Source organism: Carassius carassius, chromosome 6 (genome assembly GCF_963082965.1).
Source record: "Carassius carassius chromosome 6, fCarCar2.1, whole genome shotgun sequence".
Taxonomy (NCBI): Eukaryota; Metazoa; Chordata; class Actinopteri; order Cypriniformes; family Cyprinidae; genus Carassius; species Carassius carassius.
The window spans coordinates 17,434,795-17,453,181 of NC_081760.1; the positions used below are offsets into that span (position 1 = coordinate 17,434,795).

The following is an 18,387-nucleotide window of genomic DNA, read 5'->3' on the forward strand; positions in this document are numbered from 1 at the left end:
AGTTGCTATGTGTTTCAGAAATCAGTAACCAGTGTCTGCCACTGCCGTGCAATAAGAATGGTTATGAGCGCTGTGTGGACGGTCAGGGCTCCTTCACGTGTGTGTGTAAAGCGGGATGGAGGGGTCAGCGCTGTGAGCAAGGTGAGATGAGATTCATTCATCATACTGACCGCAAAAAGTTTTTTTACAAAAAAAAGACTTTACAAAACTATTGATGGGTCTAGACAACAGAGAGAGTTCAATTAAGCTATTTTATTTCCAACATGAGTCCAATTAATGGGTGTTTTAATTCATGTAAAGTTATGTCTTTGGGATATGACTTGATGGATTGCATGACCATATGAGTTTGTCTCTATTTCCTAGCAACTACATATCAAACATTTGTGTATTAATGGCTGTTGTGATAAATAGTGTATGAATTAAAGCAACGCAAGTTAAAGGGGTCATATGATGCGATTTAAATGCGATTTTTCCTTTCTCTTTGGAGTGTTACGAGCTCTTTGTGCATAATGAAGATCTGTAAAGTTGCAAAGACTGAAGTCTCAAATCCAAAGAGATATTCTTTATAAAAGTTAAGACTCGTCCAAACCCCCCATAAAACGCCTTGTTTAAACATGCCCCCACGTCTACATCACAATGTGGAGTTAAGACTCGTCCAAACCCCCCATAAAACGCCGTGTTTAAACATGCCCCCACCTCTACATCACAATGTGGAGTTAAGACTTGTCCAAACCCCCCATAAAACGCCTTGTTTAAACATGCCCCCACGTCTACATTACAATGTGGAAATATTTGCGTAATGTCATCCAAATGTTCACGCAAAGAAAGAAGATGTAACTTTTATTCTCGTTGTAGTATTGTTTTTGCCGTCATGTTGTGGAGTCGCTTTGTGTTTCGTTGTGAAAGCGAAACTACTTTGTTTGGCCCTCCAAAAGAGGATGATAGCCACTTCTCCATGCCTGGAGCTGGTCAATGATCCAACTCAACAAATTAGAAGATGGTGACATGCCTATCAGCTAATCAACTCAAAACACCTGCAAAGGTTTCCTGAGCCTTCAAAATGGTCTCTCAGTTTGGTTCACTAGTCTACACAATCATGGGGAAGACTGCTGATCTGACAGTTGTCCAGAAGACAATCATTGAAACCCTTCACAAGGAGGGGAAGCCACAAACATTCATTGCCAAAGAAGCTGGCTGTTCACAGAGTGCTGTATCCAAGCATGTTAACAGAGAGTTGAGTGGAAGGAAAAAGTGTGGAACAAAAAGATGCAAAACCAACTGAGATAAACACAGCCTTTTGAGGATTGTCAAGCAAAATCGATTCAAGAATTTGAGTGAACTTCACAAGGAATGGACTGAGGCTGGGGTCAAAGCATCAAGAACTGGACTGTTGCCCAATGGCCCAAAGTGTTACATCCCTAGGATGTATGTTTTTAAATATTAATTGTTGAGGTATATTCTCACCTTTTGGGTGTGGTTATGTATCACGGGTGTGTTCTCTCTCTCTTACCTTTCTCACTCTTTGCTTGCTTGGCAGTGTCAAATTACCCACAGGTGGTGCTCATCAGAGAGTGTGCTACAGATGGTGCTGCTACAAAAGAGCAGATTGAACACTGCTTGAGGAGGCTCACTTCTCTCCTGCTCCAGACCTGTGTTGAGTTTCTTGTTGGTGGTGCAAAGTTAAAATAAGTTGTTTGTCAGGTGTTCATATCTAAAAGTTAGTTGTATTCCTGTTGCCCAGTGGTGAGTTGAAACCACTGAGTGTATAACAAATTTACTTCTATTTTACTTGTTAAGGTATTAAAAGATACAGTAATTTACTTTGTTTATTTGATTTATTGTTAGTTTTGGAAGCTGTAGGGAGAGGTTGCCATTTTATTTTGTACTCATGTTTTTCCCTGTTTTTGGTTAGTGAGGGAGTTGTGTAACGTATGACAGACACAGGATGTAAACGCAAGGCGTATTTATTGACAAACAGCAAGAAGGTCAGGATAATGAGCACGATCACAGGAGACACAGGCGGGCGGACACAAGGCTGATGGTCAGATGACGCAGGGACTTCGGTGGACAACTGGTGGTGGTGCTCGATCCAGTGACGATCCCTTGAATCCCGGTGAGTGAGTAATCCACGTGAAGTAGCTGTAATCCAGTGTTGCGTGACGATCCAGGAACGAACGACGAAGACAGGAAGGAGGACTAGGCAGGAACAAGGACAAAGGAACAGCACGGGAGCACACCGGGGAGAAAACAACGATCTGACAACATGAAACACCAATTACTGAACTTATATAGGGACAAACAATTGAAACCAGCTGGCGCTGCTGATCATCGCTGATCAGTGACCACGCCCACACACACACACACAACAGCACGCTAGACGAAAGAGAGAGAGTGAATTCATGAACCGTGACAGTACCCCCTCCCCTAAGAAAGCCTCCTGGCGTTCCTTGGCGGACTTACCTGACGATTGTAATCATCGATAAGAGAGTGATCCAGAATGTCTCTAGCGGGAACCCAACTTCTCTCCTCCGGACCGTAACCCTCCCAGTCCACCAGGTACTGAAATCCACGTCCCCTCCTTCTCGAGTCCAGAATACGACTAACCAAATAAGTAGGTTCCCCATCTACGAGACGCGGCGGGGGAGGAACCGGGACAGGCGGATTAATAGGTGCCCAAAACACGGTCTTGATTTTGGATACATGGAAGGCGGGGTGAATTCTCCTGTACGTAGGAGGAAGTTTGAGGCGGACTGTCACCGGACTAATGATTTTGGTGACAGGGAACGGGCCAATAAATTTTGGGGCAAGTTTATTAGAGACGGAGCGGAGAGGAATGTTCTTAGTAGAAAGCCACACTTTTTGACCAACAACGTATACGGGAGGCTTTGACCGGTGGCGATCGGCCTTGGCCTTGGTGCGCGCCCCCACTTGGAGAAGAGTCTCACGGGCTCTAGTCCAAGTGTGGTGACAGCTCTGGACGAAGGCGTGAGCGGAGGGGACCGCGACTTCGGATTCCGTACTGGCAAAAACTGGTGGCTGATAACCTAAACTACCCTCAAATGGAGTAAGGCCCGTAGCTGACACTGGTAACGAGTTATGGGCGTACTCCACAATAGAAGGTTGTTGGCTCCAAGAGGAAAGATTCTTGGAGACCAAACATCGCAACACTCTCTCCAAATCTTGTTTGGCTCTCTCTGATTGACCATTGCTTTGGGGGTGAAACCCCGAAGAGAGAATAACCGTTGCCCCCAATAAACTCTTGCCAAAATTTAGACACAAATTGGGGACCCCTGTCGGAGACCACGTCCAACGGGAGGCCATGTAACCAAAAGACGTGATCTATGACAGTAACCGCTGTCTCCTTGGCTGAAGGTAATTTGGGCAAGGCAATAAAATGAGCCGCCTTCGAGAACCGGTCCACGACCGTCAAAACGACAGTCTTGCCCTGGGAGGGCGGGAGGGCGGTGACAAAATCTAGTGCGATGTGGGACCAGGGTCTCGAAGGGACTGATAGCGGTTGTAGTAACCCATCAGGGGGTTGGTTGGACGTCTTTCCAGTGGCACAAACAGAGCAAGCAAAACAAAACTACGGATATCACGAGCCATTAACGGCCACCAGAATCGTTGCTTAACCAAAAAACTGGTACGATTGACTCCTGGATGACAAGCTATACTGGAGCAATGACCCCACTGAATGACTTCAGACCGATACTCCTCAGGCACGAATAACCGGTTCGGTGGGCAATCGGGCGGAGGCGTTACCCCTTCTAAGGCCTTCATGACCCTCGATTCGACCTCCCATCTGAGACCACTAATGTCTCGGGTAAAATACACTCGGGAGTAGACGGGCGTTCGGAATGGTCAAAAATACGAGATAAGGAATCGGGTTTGATGTTTTTGGAACCCGGGCGGTACGAAAGAGAAAAGTCAAAACGACCGAAAAAAAGTGCCCACCGAGCCTGCCTAGAGTTGAGTCTTTTAGCAGTTCTAATGTATTCTAGGTTCTTGTGATCGGTCCAAACGATAAAAGGTACCCCAGAACCCTCTAACCAGTGCCGCCATTCCTCCAGTGCTAACTTGACTGCCAACAACTCCCGGTTACCAATGTCATAATTACGTTCGGCATGTGATAAATGATGAGAAAAAAATGCGCAAGGGTGAACCTTATCGTCTGTGGCAGAACGTTGAGAAAGAACTGCTCCTACCCCCACCTCTGACGCGTCGACCTCCACCACGAACTGCCGTGATGGATCAGGGGCAACGAGGATGGGAGCCAAAACGAAGCGGCTCTTGAGTTTGGCAAATACAGCTTCCGCTGTATCGGACCACCTGAACGTCGTTCTGGGGGAGGTCAAGGCGGTCAGAGGAGCGACTAGTTGGCTGAAGTTACGAATGAAACGTTGATAAAAATTGGCGAATCCCAGAAACCTCTGTAGGGCCTTACGGGAATCTGGACTTGGCCAATCTATCACAGCCTTAATCTTATCAGGATCCATACGCACTCCCTCAGACGAGACGATGTACCCTAAAAAGGGGACGGACTGTGCATGAAATACGCATTTCACCGCCTTGACAAAAAGCCCATTCTCTAGCAACCTCTGAAGCACTCGTCTGACGTGCTGAACGTGTTCCTGGAGAGAAGAGGAAAAGATCAATATGTCATCCAGGTAAACATATATGAATTGATCGACCATATCTCTCAACACGTCATTGACGAGTGCCTGGAAGACCGCGGGTGAGTTGGAGAGCCCGAAGGGCATAACCAAGTATTCAAAGTGCCCTCTGGGGGTATTAAATGCGGTCTTCCATTCATCTCCCTTCCTTATGCGAACCAAATGATAAGCGTTTCGTAAATCCAATTTTGTAAAGATAGATGCTCCCTGCAATCGTTCGAAAGCTGAAGACATCAACGGTAAAGGATAAGTACTCTTTACCGTGATGTTGTTCAACCCTCGATAATCAATGCACGGTCGCAGAGACCCATCCTTCTTCCCCACAAAAAAGAACCCCGCCCCCGCTGGAGATGAGGAAGGTCTAATGAATTTGGATGCTAGAGAATCAGAAATATATTTCTCCATAGCCTCCCTCTCTGGAACAGAAAGTGAATATAACTTGCCCTTGGGCGGAGACCCACCTGGTACTAAGTCTATAGCACAGTCATAGGGACGATGTGGAGGAAGAGAAGCAGCACGAGACTTACTGAACACTTCTCTCAGGTCCTGGTACTCTTCGGGCACGTTAGATAAATTCACCACCTCCTTCTGGAAAACAGACACAGGTACAGACGAACACGCAGACACCAGACATGACTCATGACACTTATTACTCCACATAGAAATGGTGTTGTGCCCCCAATCGACTCTGGGATTGTGTTGTGTGAACCAAGGATGACCAAGTACGATGGGTGCCAGAGGTGAGCTTATGAGGAGGAATTGGTGAGGAGGAATGTTATTGTCTCAGTGTAGTTGCCAGACGTGATGAGAGTGATGGGTTCAAAGGCATCTGTAATGTTGGAGAGCTGTTGTCCATTGAGAGCATTGACAGTGATCGTGTATGTGAGAGGGGTGGTGGAAATGTGGAGATGGTTAGCCAGTTTAATATCCATAAAATTACTTTCGGCCCCTGAATCCAATAAAGCCTGGGTGTCGTGAGTGTTGGTTGCCCACCTTAGTCTTACCGGCAGGAGAGTAGATGATGATGTTGAGGATGAGGTCTTCCCGGTGGAGATCCCGCCCGATAGTAGCCTCATAGTCACTACCGGGCTTGGTCTTTTAACGGGCATGAGTGGATGAAGTGGCCCGCCCTCCCGCAGTAAAGGCACAGTCCATGGGATCTCCGCCGTTCCTTCTCCTCCCGGGAAAGCCGAGCTCTACCCACCTGCATGGGTTCCGGATCGTAAGAGGGGCTGACCGTATCCGGGAATTCAGAACGTCGGTTCTCCATGCCGCGAACTGGATGATCTTGTTGGAAATGGCCCATTCTGTTCAGCCGAGCATCTACTCGAAGAGCTAATTCGATGAGACTATTGAAACTAGTAGGAAGGTCCAGCATGTAAATCTCTCTCTGGATACGGTCAGCCAACCCATGCAGGAATCTGTCCCACTGCGCCTCCTCATTCCATCGACACTCTGCAGCCACGGTGCGGAACTGGACGGAATACTCCGACACCGAACCGTGACCTTGGCGAAGATCGGCGAGTAGTCTGGCCGCCTCCCTACCCGCCCCCGCCGATCGAAAACCCTCCTCATCTCCTCGGAAAGTGCCTGGAACCAGGCGCAGCATGGGTCTTGATTCTCCCACACCGCCGTTCCCCAGAGAGCCGCCCGGCTGGAGAGTAGCGTCAACACAAACGCAACCTTGGATCGCTCTTGGTTGAGCGTCTGAGGCTGTAATGCAAAGTGCATAGAACATCGGGTCAGAAAAGCTCTGCAAAACTCTGGTTCACCTGAATAACCTTCGGGTGTCGGTAGTCTCGGTTCGCGCCGCGGCTGCGGCTCTGGAAGAGGGGGTGGAGTCGGCGGTGTGGGTGGCGCAGTGGAGACTCGGAGCGGTTGTATCTGCTGGGTGAGCTCGGACACCTGCGTCACAAGCGCTTGGACCGCCTTCCCTGTGAGGGAGATGTTTTCCTCCTGAGAGTCCATTCTAGCGATACTTCGAGCCGCAAACTCGTCCCATGTAGAAGCGCCTGCTACATCCATAATGGGTCAGATCGTTCTTTAACGTATGACAGACACAGGATGTAAACGCAAGGCATATTTATTGACAAACAGCAAGAAGGTCAAGATAATGAGCACGATCACAGGAGACACAGGCGGGCGGACACAAGGCTGATGGTCAGATGACGCAGGGACTTGGGTGGACAACTGGTGGTGGTGCTCGATCCAGTGACGATCCCTTGAATCCCGGTGAGTGAGTAATCCACGTGAAGTAGCTGTAATCCAGTGTTGCGTGACGATCCAGGAACGAACGACGAAGACAGGAAGACACCGGGGAGAAAACAACGATCTGACAACATGAAACACCAGTTACTGAACTTATATAGGGACAAACAATTGAAACCAGCTGGCGCTGCTGATCATCGCTGATCAGTGACCACGCCCACACACACACACACAACAGCACGCTAGACGAAAGAGAGAGAGTGAATTCATGAACCGTGACAAGTTGAGGAAAACTTTTGTTGTTGATTTTCTTTTACCTGGATAGATTATTAAGTACTCCTCCTTTTAATCAAGCTTCCTATCTTGCTTTTCTAAAAAAATTGTTTAAGTGGTCAAACTAAGTGGTGGTTGCATTTTCTGGAGCAGAGGACTGGTGATTCATCCACGTTTTTTTATGTATTTCATCCTTGTTAGTTTCAACCCTAGTCTGGGAAAAGGGATCGTAACAAAAGTCCTCTTTTCAGATGAAAGCAAGTTTTGTATTTCAATTGGAAATCAAGGTCCTAGAGTCTGGAGGAGGGGTAGAGAAGCTCATAGCCCAAGTTTCTTGAAGTCCAGTGTTAAGTTTCCACAGTCTGTGATGAGTTGGGTTGCAATGTCATCTGCTGGTGTTGGTCCAATGTGTTTTTTGAAAACCAAAGTCACTGCACCGGTTTACCAAGAAATCTTGGAGCACTTCATGCTTCCTTCTGCTGACCAGCTTTTTGAAGATGCTGATTTCATTTTGCAGCAGGATTTGGCACTTGCCCACACTACCAAAAGCACCAAAAGTTGGTTAAATGTCCATGGTGTTGATGTGCTTGACTGGCCAGCAAACTCACCAGACCTGAACCCCAAAGAGAATCTATGGGGTATTGTAAAGAGGAAGATGAGAAACAAGAGACCAAACAATGCAGATGAGCTGAAGGCCACTGTCAAAGAAACATGGACTTCCATACCACCTCAGCAGTGCCACAAACTGATCTCCTCCATTACACGCCGTATTGAGGCAGTAATTAAAGTAAAAGAAGCCCTTACCAAGTATTGAGTACATGTACAGTAAATTAACATACTTTACAGAAGGCCAACAATTCACTAAAAATGTTTTTTTAAATTGGTCTTATGAAGTATTCTAATTTGTTGAGATCAGATAATTTGTGAATTGGTGGGTTTTTGCTAAATGTGAGCCAAAATCAACACAATTAAAAGAACCAAATACTTAAACTACTTCAGTCTGTGTGCACTGAATTTATTTAATACATGAGTTTCACAGTTTGAGTTGAATTACTGAAATAAATGAACTTTTCCACGACATTCTAATTTATTGAGATGCACCTGTAATATTTAATTAAGTGAGTGATTTTTAATTTACAATAGTTTACAAAAAAAATAAAAAATATTATTACAATGACACTAGTTTGCATATGAAGTACAGTAGTATGGTACAGTTAAGTTTGATTATATAACAGTGTTAGTTATTTTAGTATATGAAGTTAAACTAAATGAAAATGATAAATGTAGCTCTGGAAACTAGATGAAATGAAAAGTCATTTTTTTCATATTTCATTTAATTTGAGGTAATGTTTATTTTTATTTACTTTATTGTATACATTTTTGTTTACTGTAATAATCCAGATACATCACGTTTTTCCTAGGAATCCATAAACTGATTAAATGTAAAACTTAATAAATGTGTAAACCAAGCCTCTGCCAACTGCATAAATGTAAATAATGCATTTACAAGCTAAGTTTACAGCGCCACCTACTGCTCAGAACTAGTACTAATGGTGAACAGACTATCTGCTGGATCATTTCTGTCTGCAGCTTTATTGGTATTTATTTTATTGACTCCATTTGCTCACAGATATTAATGAGTGTGAAGACCCAGAATTCCCTGCAGGCTGCAGCCAAACGTGTCACAACCTCCCCGGCAGCTTCATGTGCAGATGTGAGAAAGGCTTCTACACCCGTGACAACATCCACTGCATCGGTGAGAGTCACTGCACAGGTCAGAGGTCAGCGTTGTATTTCTGATCCTCTGGCGTCATGTTTGCCAGTCGAGTTGGATCTCGAGCAGCTGTTCCAGGAATCCTGTGATTTTCCTGTAAAGGCGAAACATGATTCTTTCCAGCTGTGAGGTCCAACTTTCATATTAAAACCACAGCCACAAACACATTGTATTAAAGGTTCATTATGTAACAGTGTTTTTAAGCTCATAAATCATCAGATGCTGTTTCACTTCAGCAGAAACAGTGTGGCTTGGCTGTAACTTTATAAACAGGATCAAATGGTTTTGTGGTTTGTACATCTAGGTACACATGAGTTTGGATACTTGCACTCGTTCTCGTTTCCTTATATTAGAATAACAGTGTAGTGATGAAGTCACACCAGTGAAATTCTGGGAATTATGAAAACACAAATGCAAATCTTTGACTAGATTGCAGATCTATGAGATGCATGCTGGGATTCTGGTGAAGTAGGAACGTGTAATGAACAATTTTATACAAACACACACACACACATTTTTTTTAATCTAAATAAGAACAAAGTATATGAGTGGCACTAAAATAACATTAATGCTGCTGTTTGTATATTGCTGTGTGTTTATGGATCTGATGGTGTGTGTGCGTGTGTGTGTGTGTGTGTGTGTGTGTGTGTTTGTGCGTGTGTGTGTGTGTCCGTCACTGCAGATATCAATGAGTGTATCCTGTATCCCAGTGTGTGTGTGGAACCTTCCAAATGTGTAAACGCTCCGGGAATGTTTGAGTGCCGCTGCCCTATGGGATACCTGTACAATATGAGCTCACACCAATGTGTCGGTAAGTATTAAAATTCTGATAAAGACAAGAAAAGATGAGATATAAATATGACAGATTGACTGAAATATTAAGTGTTAAAAAATAAAATAATACACGGTTATTCTGTGGCACCCAAAAAAAAAAATGGCGCATGTTTTTTCTTATGGGCGACAGTGGCTTTTTTTATTCATTTATTTTTGTCTGGAGCCCTTGCCTCAAACATTGAAAATTACTGACTTGATGGAATGTTTTTGGTTAAACTATTCATTCCTGTGTGATTTTGTCAGATCTGGATGAGTGTGAGCAGGACGTGTGTGACGGCGAGTGTGTGAACACCATCGGCAGTTTCTCGTGTCACTGTGACGGGCGTAAAGGTGTGAAGCTGGCAGAGGACAGCCGTCAGTGTGAGAAGATCCCCAAGTGTTTGGATCTGTACGAATATAAGCATGAGCAGATGCTGTATCTGGGAGAACAGTTCTACCTGCGCTTCCGTCTGCAGGCCGACACCAAGTACGACTATCACAGTTATTATGTTTCTGAGGAATGCTGGGATAGAAGCTGTAACTAAACACTAGCAGTTTTCCTGTTCAGGCAGTGTAGGTGTGCCTTTTTTTCTGTTAGTGAAGAATGTTCCTGATAAAGTGCAGCTGATATAATAATTAGTTTTACCTCCTGAATGGATGAACATTATTTTCTGAAGCCAATCCTTTGTGAGTGTTTCAGTGTTGACACTGCTAACTCAGTATAAAAATGAAATACATTTGAAATAAAAGTATTAGGTGGAAAACTTACTCTTAAAAAATCTTAGAAAGTTTTGTCAACTAACTGAAATAAAATAAGTTGAAGTATTAAAATGGCTAAATCTAAACATCATTAATATCTAAACTAATTAAAATGAAAACTGAAACTTAGGTATATTAACAAATACTATAGTAGTATATGAATAACAATACTTTTACTGAATAATTAACTGAAATAAAGCAGAAATAAATCAAATCTAAATATTAGATGGAAAACTTACCTTTTTAAATAATTACTAAATTTAAATGTAATAAAAAAAATAAATAAATAAAAAATCCAATAAAATGAATTGGAAAAATAACAAAAGTACATAAAATATTTTCATTCATTTATAATGGGGCTGAAAAAAAATTATATGTGTGTGTATATATATATATATATATATATATATATAAAAAATGGCAATTATCTGAAACAAAATAAGTTTAAGCTCAAGTACTAAAATTGCTCAAATTAGAACTGAAATAAAAATAAATGAAAGCTAAATAAAACATAAAAAAATAATAATGTGAAATGATTATTTCAAAACTAAAAACATACAAAAAAGCTAATTCAAAATATTAATAAATTATATGATAGTATATACATTTTTCCCACAGGTTTTCAGCTGAATTTGATATCCGCACGTTTGATCCTGAGGGAGTGATTCTGTATGCCCAGTCTTCGCAGGACTCCTGGTTTATGTTGGGTTTACGGTCTGGCCGCATAGAGGTTCAGTTTAAGAATGAATACTCCATCCATTTGACCAGTGGAGGAAAAGCCATCAATGACGGCCAGTGGCATGTGGTGCGTTTGAATCAATCATGATTATAGATGATCATATCTCTGTCTGATAGGAACTGCTTTATTGTTCCTTGTGATTTACAGTCTTTGACATGATTCTACTGCTGACGCACAAACACTGATGTTTCCTTCAGCAACTCAACTTCTGCTTGGTTCATTAGTATCTTTTAGAATCTTTTTTTCAGAATTCTTTGATGAATACTGTAGAAAGTTCAAAATAACAGCATTTATTTGAAACAGAGATCTTTTGTAACATTATAAATGACTTCACTGTCACTTTTGATCAATTTAATGCATCCTTACTGAATAAAACTATTAATTTCTTTAACAATCATACTGACCCCTGAGGTTTAAGCGGTGGTGTTTGGATGTGAGGTTGTGTGTGAAGTGTTTGCTGTGGTCTGTAGATCTCTGTGGAGGAGCTGATGGGAAGCATCAGTGTGAAGATCAGTAAAGAGGCTATAATGAGCATTAACAGTCCTGAGCGACTCTTCAACCCCGTCAATGACAAACTGGAAACAAAGGTTTACATTGCCGGCCTGCCTAATCGCAACGAGAGCCTCATCAAACCAGTGAGAATTCAAACACACACCTTACAGGTCACAGCAGCGGCAGTCAGTTTAGTGGAAATTACACATTTTAAATGCAATTAACAAATACAAAAATTTAAAAATAAAATTTTTTGTTTATTTAAATTTTAAATTTTATTTACATTTTAGTTCCTTTTAGCAATATTGTTGTTTTTATCATTTTTATTTTTTTTTAAATACGAATGGTTTTTGATTTTCATTTCGATCTTTGATATTTTAGTGCATCAAGTCAAAGTAAATTAAAATGAGAAATGTTTTCTTTCGCAACTAGTCGAAATAAAATACGCTTAAGCTCAAGTACTAAAATTGCTAAAACTAGAACTGAAATAAAAATAAAACAAAGCTCAATATTAAGAAAAACCTAATTAAAATCGAAATGTTCATAACAAAATTACAAATAATGTAAAATGATAAACATTTTTTTTATTAAGTTTGTTTTATTTAAAGTAACGTGTTTAACAATAGTATTGTTTTGTGAATTAACTGAATGTTTGCTCTGTCTGTGCCACTGTGAATCAGATCAACCCGAGGCTGGATGGCTGCATCCGTGGCTGGAATCTGATGAATCAGGACGTGTCTGGAGTGAATGAGGTGTTTCGGGGAAAGGAGAGCAAACACTGTTATGTGCATGTGGAGAAAGGCTCTTTCTTCAGCGGCAGAGGCCTGGCACTCTTCAACATCAACTACAGTGAGTTCAGTGAAATAAATACAATTAAAGCTCTTAATAAAGTGTCTGCAGCAAGTCCATTACCACAGAAGATTCAGTCTAAACTCGGTTAGTTTTTTTGCACAAGCACTTTGTATAAGTCAAGTCACATTTATTTCTATATATTTTTAATACACTTTTACATTTATTTCTAGAGTGTTCATTACATTTACATTTACATTATATTTACATTTATTCATTAAGCAGACGCTTTTATCCAAAGCAACTTACAAATGAAGACAATGGAAGCAATCAAAAACAACTAAAGAGCAATGATATATAAGTGCTATAACAAGTCTTACAACAAGTCTTAGTTAGCTTAATGCAGTACACGTAGCAAGGGCTTTTAAATAATATAATAAATAAAAAGAAAACGGATAGAATAGAAAAAGAATAGAGCAAGCTAGTGTTAGAGGTCTTTTTTGTTTTTGTTAATTGTATAATAAATGAAAGAAAACAGACAGAAAACAAAAAGATTAGAAAGCTGGTTATTTTTTTAAGAATATAATTAGAATGGAGAGTCCTAGAGTTAGAGGGTCAGATAAAGTTAGTTCCCTTCTCAAGGCGGTAACTCGACATTACGTCAGCTATGATGTATATGGGGACTCCTCCCTTCTCCACTTTCGCTGAAATCTTATGGGCTAACGCCAGCTGGGGACAGCTGGCCAATTCAGGCGAAGCATGCAAATACTGATAGGTTGCGGACAGTATAAATTGCATGGGCGCGAAAATTACGTCAGAATCTCTTTCTTCACGCTAGAAGTCTTATCTAAGTCATCGTGGAAGTTGCAATAGAGGACTACTCACCCTGTTTTCCTCTCTGCATCCGATGGCTGCTACTGCCAGACTCGGACCTTCACCAGTTCTGTGTGACCTGCCTGGGCCTCACACGGACGACACATGCACCCACTGCCAGTGCGCACCCTCAGAGCCAGAGTGGCTCGGACAACAGCGTGAATGAGGCCCTCTCCCGCCCAAAGACGAGTTCGACGTCGGCTTGGTGGACAATAGCTTCCGCCCCGCGAACTTCGTCCTCTTCGGAGCTGGCGAGGAAGACGACTACATGTTGCTTTCGGCGTCAGATAAGGATCGGGCATATCAGTCGGCCTGCCCCGACCAAGAGGGCCCTGCAGACCTCCAGGAGGAGCTCGCCAGGGTCTTTGGCAAGGCCGTCACGGATGCAACGCACCTGACGAGCCTGTGAAAAGTAGCTGGACTCCTGGCTCCTCCAGTCGAGCCGCTGCCAGACCGCAAAAAAAGAGCTTGTGGTGAAGTCGTGGGCTACACCCAAATCGGCGCGCACCCATTCTGCCATGCAGGCCATGTTCACGACACGTGGACGGGGCGGAAGCCCACGGGTATGTGCGCAGTGGTAGCAAACCAGCAGTGGTAAGAGCCTGGGAGGAAACGTTAGGGTCAGTTGAGGAGCCCCGCGCTGCGAGAGAGCCAGCGCGCCAGCCTCGGCCACCAAACTGTCTCTCTGACAGACCGATAAAGTGGAAGAGAGAGCACGCGGGAGGCCCCGCCCCCCAAGCGCCTTGTTCAAATGCATCATGTCCCCCATGGTCCTACGGGTGACGATTGCTATGCTATGCTGTTTGTGTGAGTTCCACAATAGAAGCATGTATACAATCAACAAGAGCTTTTTCCTCCTCTTGCACCCAACACTGTTTCACTCACCCTGTCTCAGAGCAGTGCAGAGCCACAACCCATTATTATATGGCCTCTAGAGGCCGCAAGAGTGCCACACCATTCAATGCCCGCCACGAACCGCACTCCCGCCAGTAGCCTCGCGGGGGCGGGTCCTTGGTCAAAACAAGCCATCAGTGGCATCAGAGCTAAAGCGTATGCTGTGTCATTTCATGGACACTAGGAGGGCTATCCCGGGCGTTTCACCGTGGATAATGGGAATAATTCACCTCGGATATTCAAACGCAGACCTCCCCGCCTCTTGGCATGGTCCCGTCACTGACTTTCCCCCAAAACCTTCCTATTCTGCGACAGGAAGTTCTCAGTCTGCTCGAGACGGGAGCAATAGAGCGAAATTTCCCCTCAAATCAAGCGGAATGCGCATGTTGAATTATCTGGACGATTGGCTGATTTTAGCCCACTCAAGAGATATGCTAATCAGTCACGTGGAAACAATGCTTCGCCATTTGGATACGCTGGGACTGCGTGTGAATATGCAGAAGAGCGTGTTTTTTTTTACCGAGTCGTACTATAACATATCTGGGATTGGAGAATATGTTTTACGACTCGATGGCGATGCAAGCCCATCTCTCTCTAGAGCGTATAGAGACAATTTTATCAACTCTGCGCTGTTCAGACCGGGCAGGCCGTTTTCACTGAGGGAATTTCAGAGGCTTCTGGGACTGATGGGGGCGGTTTCTTCAGTGTGCCATCTGGGTCTGCTGCATATGTGGCCGCTGCAGTTTTGGCTGTAACTGGAGTTCTGTCGAAGGCGTGGTCTTCGGTCCATATGCGCATTATGGTCATTCACAGTTGCGTCAACCCACATATGTTCAGCCCAGGAGCCCAAGAACGCGTCAACTTCAGGCTGGGGAGCAGTGCGCATGGGGGTACCTGCCTCAGGCCTGTGGTTGGAGTCACAGAGAAGGTGGCACATAAAGCGTTTGGAATTGGAAGCGGTGTCCTTAGCCCTGCAAGCATTTCGGTCAAAATTGGAGCGCCAACATGTACTGATTCGAACTGACAACACGTCTGTGGTCTCGTACATAAATTGCCAGGGCGGCGTGCGCTCCAGAGCTCTATTCAAACAGGCAGTGAGTCTCCTGTTGTGGGCGAACCGACACGTTCTCTCCATAAGAGAATTCTGAACCGTGGAGTGAACATGCTTTCGAGGAACAGGATTCCTCAAGGAGAGTGGAGGCTTCACCTAGGGCTGGACGATTATGGCCTAAAAGCAAAACCTCGATTAATTTAACATTTTACCTCGATTACGACTAATGAATGATTATTTTCTTTCTGTTTTTTTTTTTTTGGTTAAAAGGTTTGTACTGTAAGCAGGGCCCAGGTGCAGGTTGTACCAGTGGGCCCTGTTTGAAAGTGTTTAATTTGTATGTTCGTCCTGTTTATTTGTTTGTGCTATTTACACAGTGTTTAAGTTTTTTCAAGTTTGTAAATGTCCAGGTACAGAAACCGAATAATTAAATGTAAAATAGCACTGTAAAAATTAAACATACAGTCAAACCAAAATTTATTCAGACACCTTCAACATTTCTCACATTATCAGTTTATTTGCTATAGTTTAGAAAATGGTAATAAAATATGACAAGAACTCAAGAGTTAAACTGTCAGAACAAATTCATCTTGATAATATCAGATAAATTTGATAGAAATATATGTAATGGATTACAATCAAACAAAACTTCAGACAACAGTCAATACTTCGTTGGCCAATTATCAATCAATGATTAATTGTGTTCATTCTGGTGTGAAAGGGTTGCATTAGCAATTCCACAAAGGAGAGCTCAGTTAAGTGTTACTGTCTGTGAGACGCGGCTCTCTCTCCGCTCCACACCGAGCACAGCGCCCGAGTAACCAGCTGCTCAGTTCAGATTTTCTGCATCTTGTGTTTGAATGCTTTAAAGTTTTTTGAATGGTCAAATTGGCAAGTGGCAAGGCTTAATAACACGTAAAATTATACGCTTTCATGACAACACGCAGCAGCATTCTGTCAACTGTCTTGAATGTCTTTTTAGACTGGCCTCAGCCAGACGGTTGAGATTGACTATTAAAGGTGGGATATTTTTTCCTATTGAAAGCGCGATCTGACATCATAGCTCACTATCAGCAGTTATTTTATCTATGTTCGTAACATTTCTTATAGATTATTGCTCGGTTTAAGAGATAAATAAAGATCAGATAAAGATAAATTAGCACAGTACCAGTACGAGTGATTGCGTGTATGTGAATTAGTCATACTGTCTCTATATTATTGTGAAGCTGTGGGTTGTAAATAGCCTAGTTCCTTCAAAAGTAGAAAAATATGCTATAATAAGTTTTGAGATTCTAAGCTACTTTAGTAATAAATCACAGGACAGCTCTGACAACTAGTTTCTGCCTTCCTCTGTGTGCGCGATCTTTACAGCTACTGTTTATGTGAGTGTTCATGCCACAATGCAGCTGCGCGAACATGGTAGCTCGAAATAATAATACACATCCAACTGTCTAATCGCTTGAATGTCCAAACCATAAAACAAATACAACTGACAAAGTTTAGTAAAGATGCAAGGCTCACCACTCGCGCACCATCACTGTGTGTTGAACCGGCGTTCACCTCCGTGTTTTGCTTTTATGCCACTGACTGGAGAGCGGTAGTATGCTTTTAAGGGGGAAGTATTAGGATTAAAAAACCAAAATAACTGACATGGGAAAATTAAGTCGGTTAGAGGTTCTGAATTTCAGTTTCGATTACTCGGTTTCGGTTTTCGATTACTTTTCGATTAATCATCCAGCCCTAGCTTCACCCAGGATCAGATAAAATGATTTGGGATCGATTTGGGAGGGCAGGAGTGGATTTGTTTGCCACGAGCGAAAACACGCACTGTCAGACGTTCTCCTCGCTCTCTCACTCCCCTCTGCCGGGAGATGCTCTGACATCGCGTTGGCCGGAAGCCAGGCTTTACGCGTTCCCTCCGGTGAAGATTCTGCCTATGGTGTTGTGCAAAATCAGGGAGGAGAGAGCATCAGTTATACTCGTGGCCCCAAACTGGCCGAATCAACCTTGGTTCGTGGACCTGAGAGAGTTAGTTATGGCTCCCCCATGGCAGATCCCCCTCAGGAAGGACGTGCTGTCTCAGACGAACAACACGAAATGGTACCCCAGCCCCGAGCTGTGGAACCATCATGTGTGGCTGCTGCGGGGACCCTAATGAGCAGGACCCTCTGCACTCACGAGTGCTGAGCACACTTATGGAGACGCGGGCACCTTCTACCAGGCGCTTCTACGCTCTGAAGTGGGGAATTTTTCACAAAATGGTGCAAGGACATACATACTGACCCCGGGGACCTGTTCCTTGTCGGATGTTTTGCACTTTCTACAGCACAGTATGGATTGCGGGAGTTTGCCATCCATGCTTAAGGTGTATGTGACTGATATTGCCGCTTTTCGTTCCCCGGTTGACGGGCAAACGATCAGTAAGCACGCTCTGGTAATCAGTTTTCCCAGGGGAGAAAAGAGATTGTGTCCTTCATGGCCGCCGTCCTTGCCGCCGTGGGATCTAGCTCTAGTTTAGAGGGCTCTATCTTTACCACCGTTTGAGCCCTTAGCTTCGATTGCGGTTAAGGAGCTTCCCTGAATACTGCCTTGCTTCTTGCTCTCGCCTCAGCGAAGCGCATTGGAGACTTCCATTGAGTTTTTGGTGAACAATTTTGCATCTGTTTCGGACCTGGCGACTGTAATGTCACTCTCCGGCCAAGACTGGGTTACGTTCCTGAGTCACTCAATACAACTTTTTAGAGCACAGGTTGTTCCCTGCCTGCCTTATCTGCTGAGCCGTCAGCCTTGCATGACGCTGATGCTCAGAGCGCCGGGACCCTGTTAGGGTTTTACGGATGTACAGTACAGACCAAAAGTTTGGACACACCTTCTCATTCAAAGTTTTTTCTTTATTTTCATGCCTATGAAAATTGTAGATTCACACTGAAGGCATCAATACTATGAATTAACACATGTGGAATTATATATGGAATTATATTCATAAAAAAAAAGTGTGAAACAACTGAAAATATGTCATATTCTAGGTTCTTCAAAGTAGCCACCTTTT

General features: G+C 43.5%; 2 protein-coding genes across 2 annotated transcripts in view; both read left to right on the top strand.

The window, feature by feature from the left end:
• rasa3 (RAS p21 protein activator 3) overlaps positions 1-18,387 on the top strand; it is a 120,369-nt gene that overhangs the window by 76,985 nt on the left and 24,997 nt on the right. The window lies entirely within an intron of this gene.
• pros1 (protein S) overlaps positions 1-18,387 on the top strand; it is a 57,300-nt gene that overhangs the window by 9,193 nt on the left and 29,720 nt on the right. The window contains exons 5-11 of the mRNA XM_059552297.1: positions 19-141; positions 8,785-8,910; positions 9,611-9,739; positions 10,006-10,228; positions 11,119-11,305; positions 11,710-11,874; positions 12,412-12,580. Coding sequence (XP_059408280.1) covers positions 19-141; positions 8,785-8,910; positions 9,611-9,739; positions 10,006-10,228; positions 11,119-11,305; positions 11,710-11,874; positions 12,412-12,580 — 1,122 coding nt within the window. The remainder of the gene's footprint in view (positions 1-18; positions 142-8,784; positions 8,911-9,610; positions 9,740-10,005; positions 10,229-11,118; positions 11,306-11,709; positions 11,875-12,411; positions 12,581-18,387) is intronic.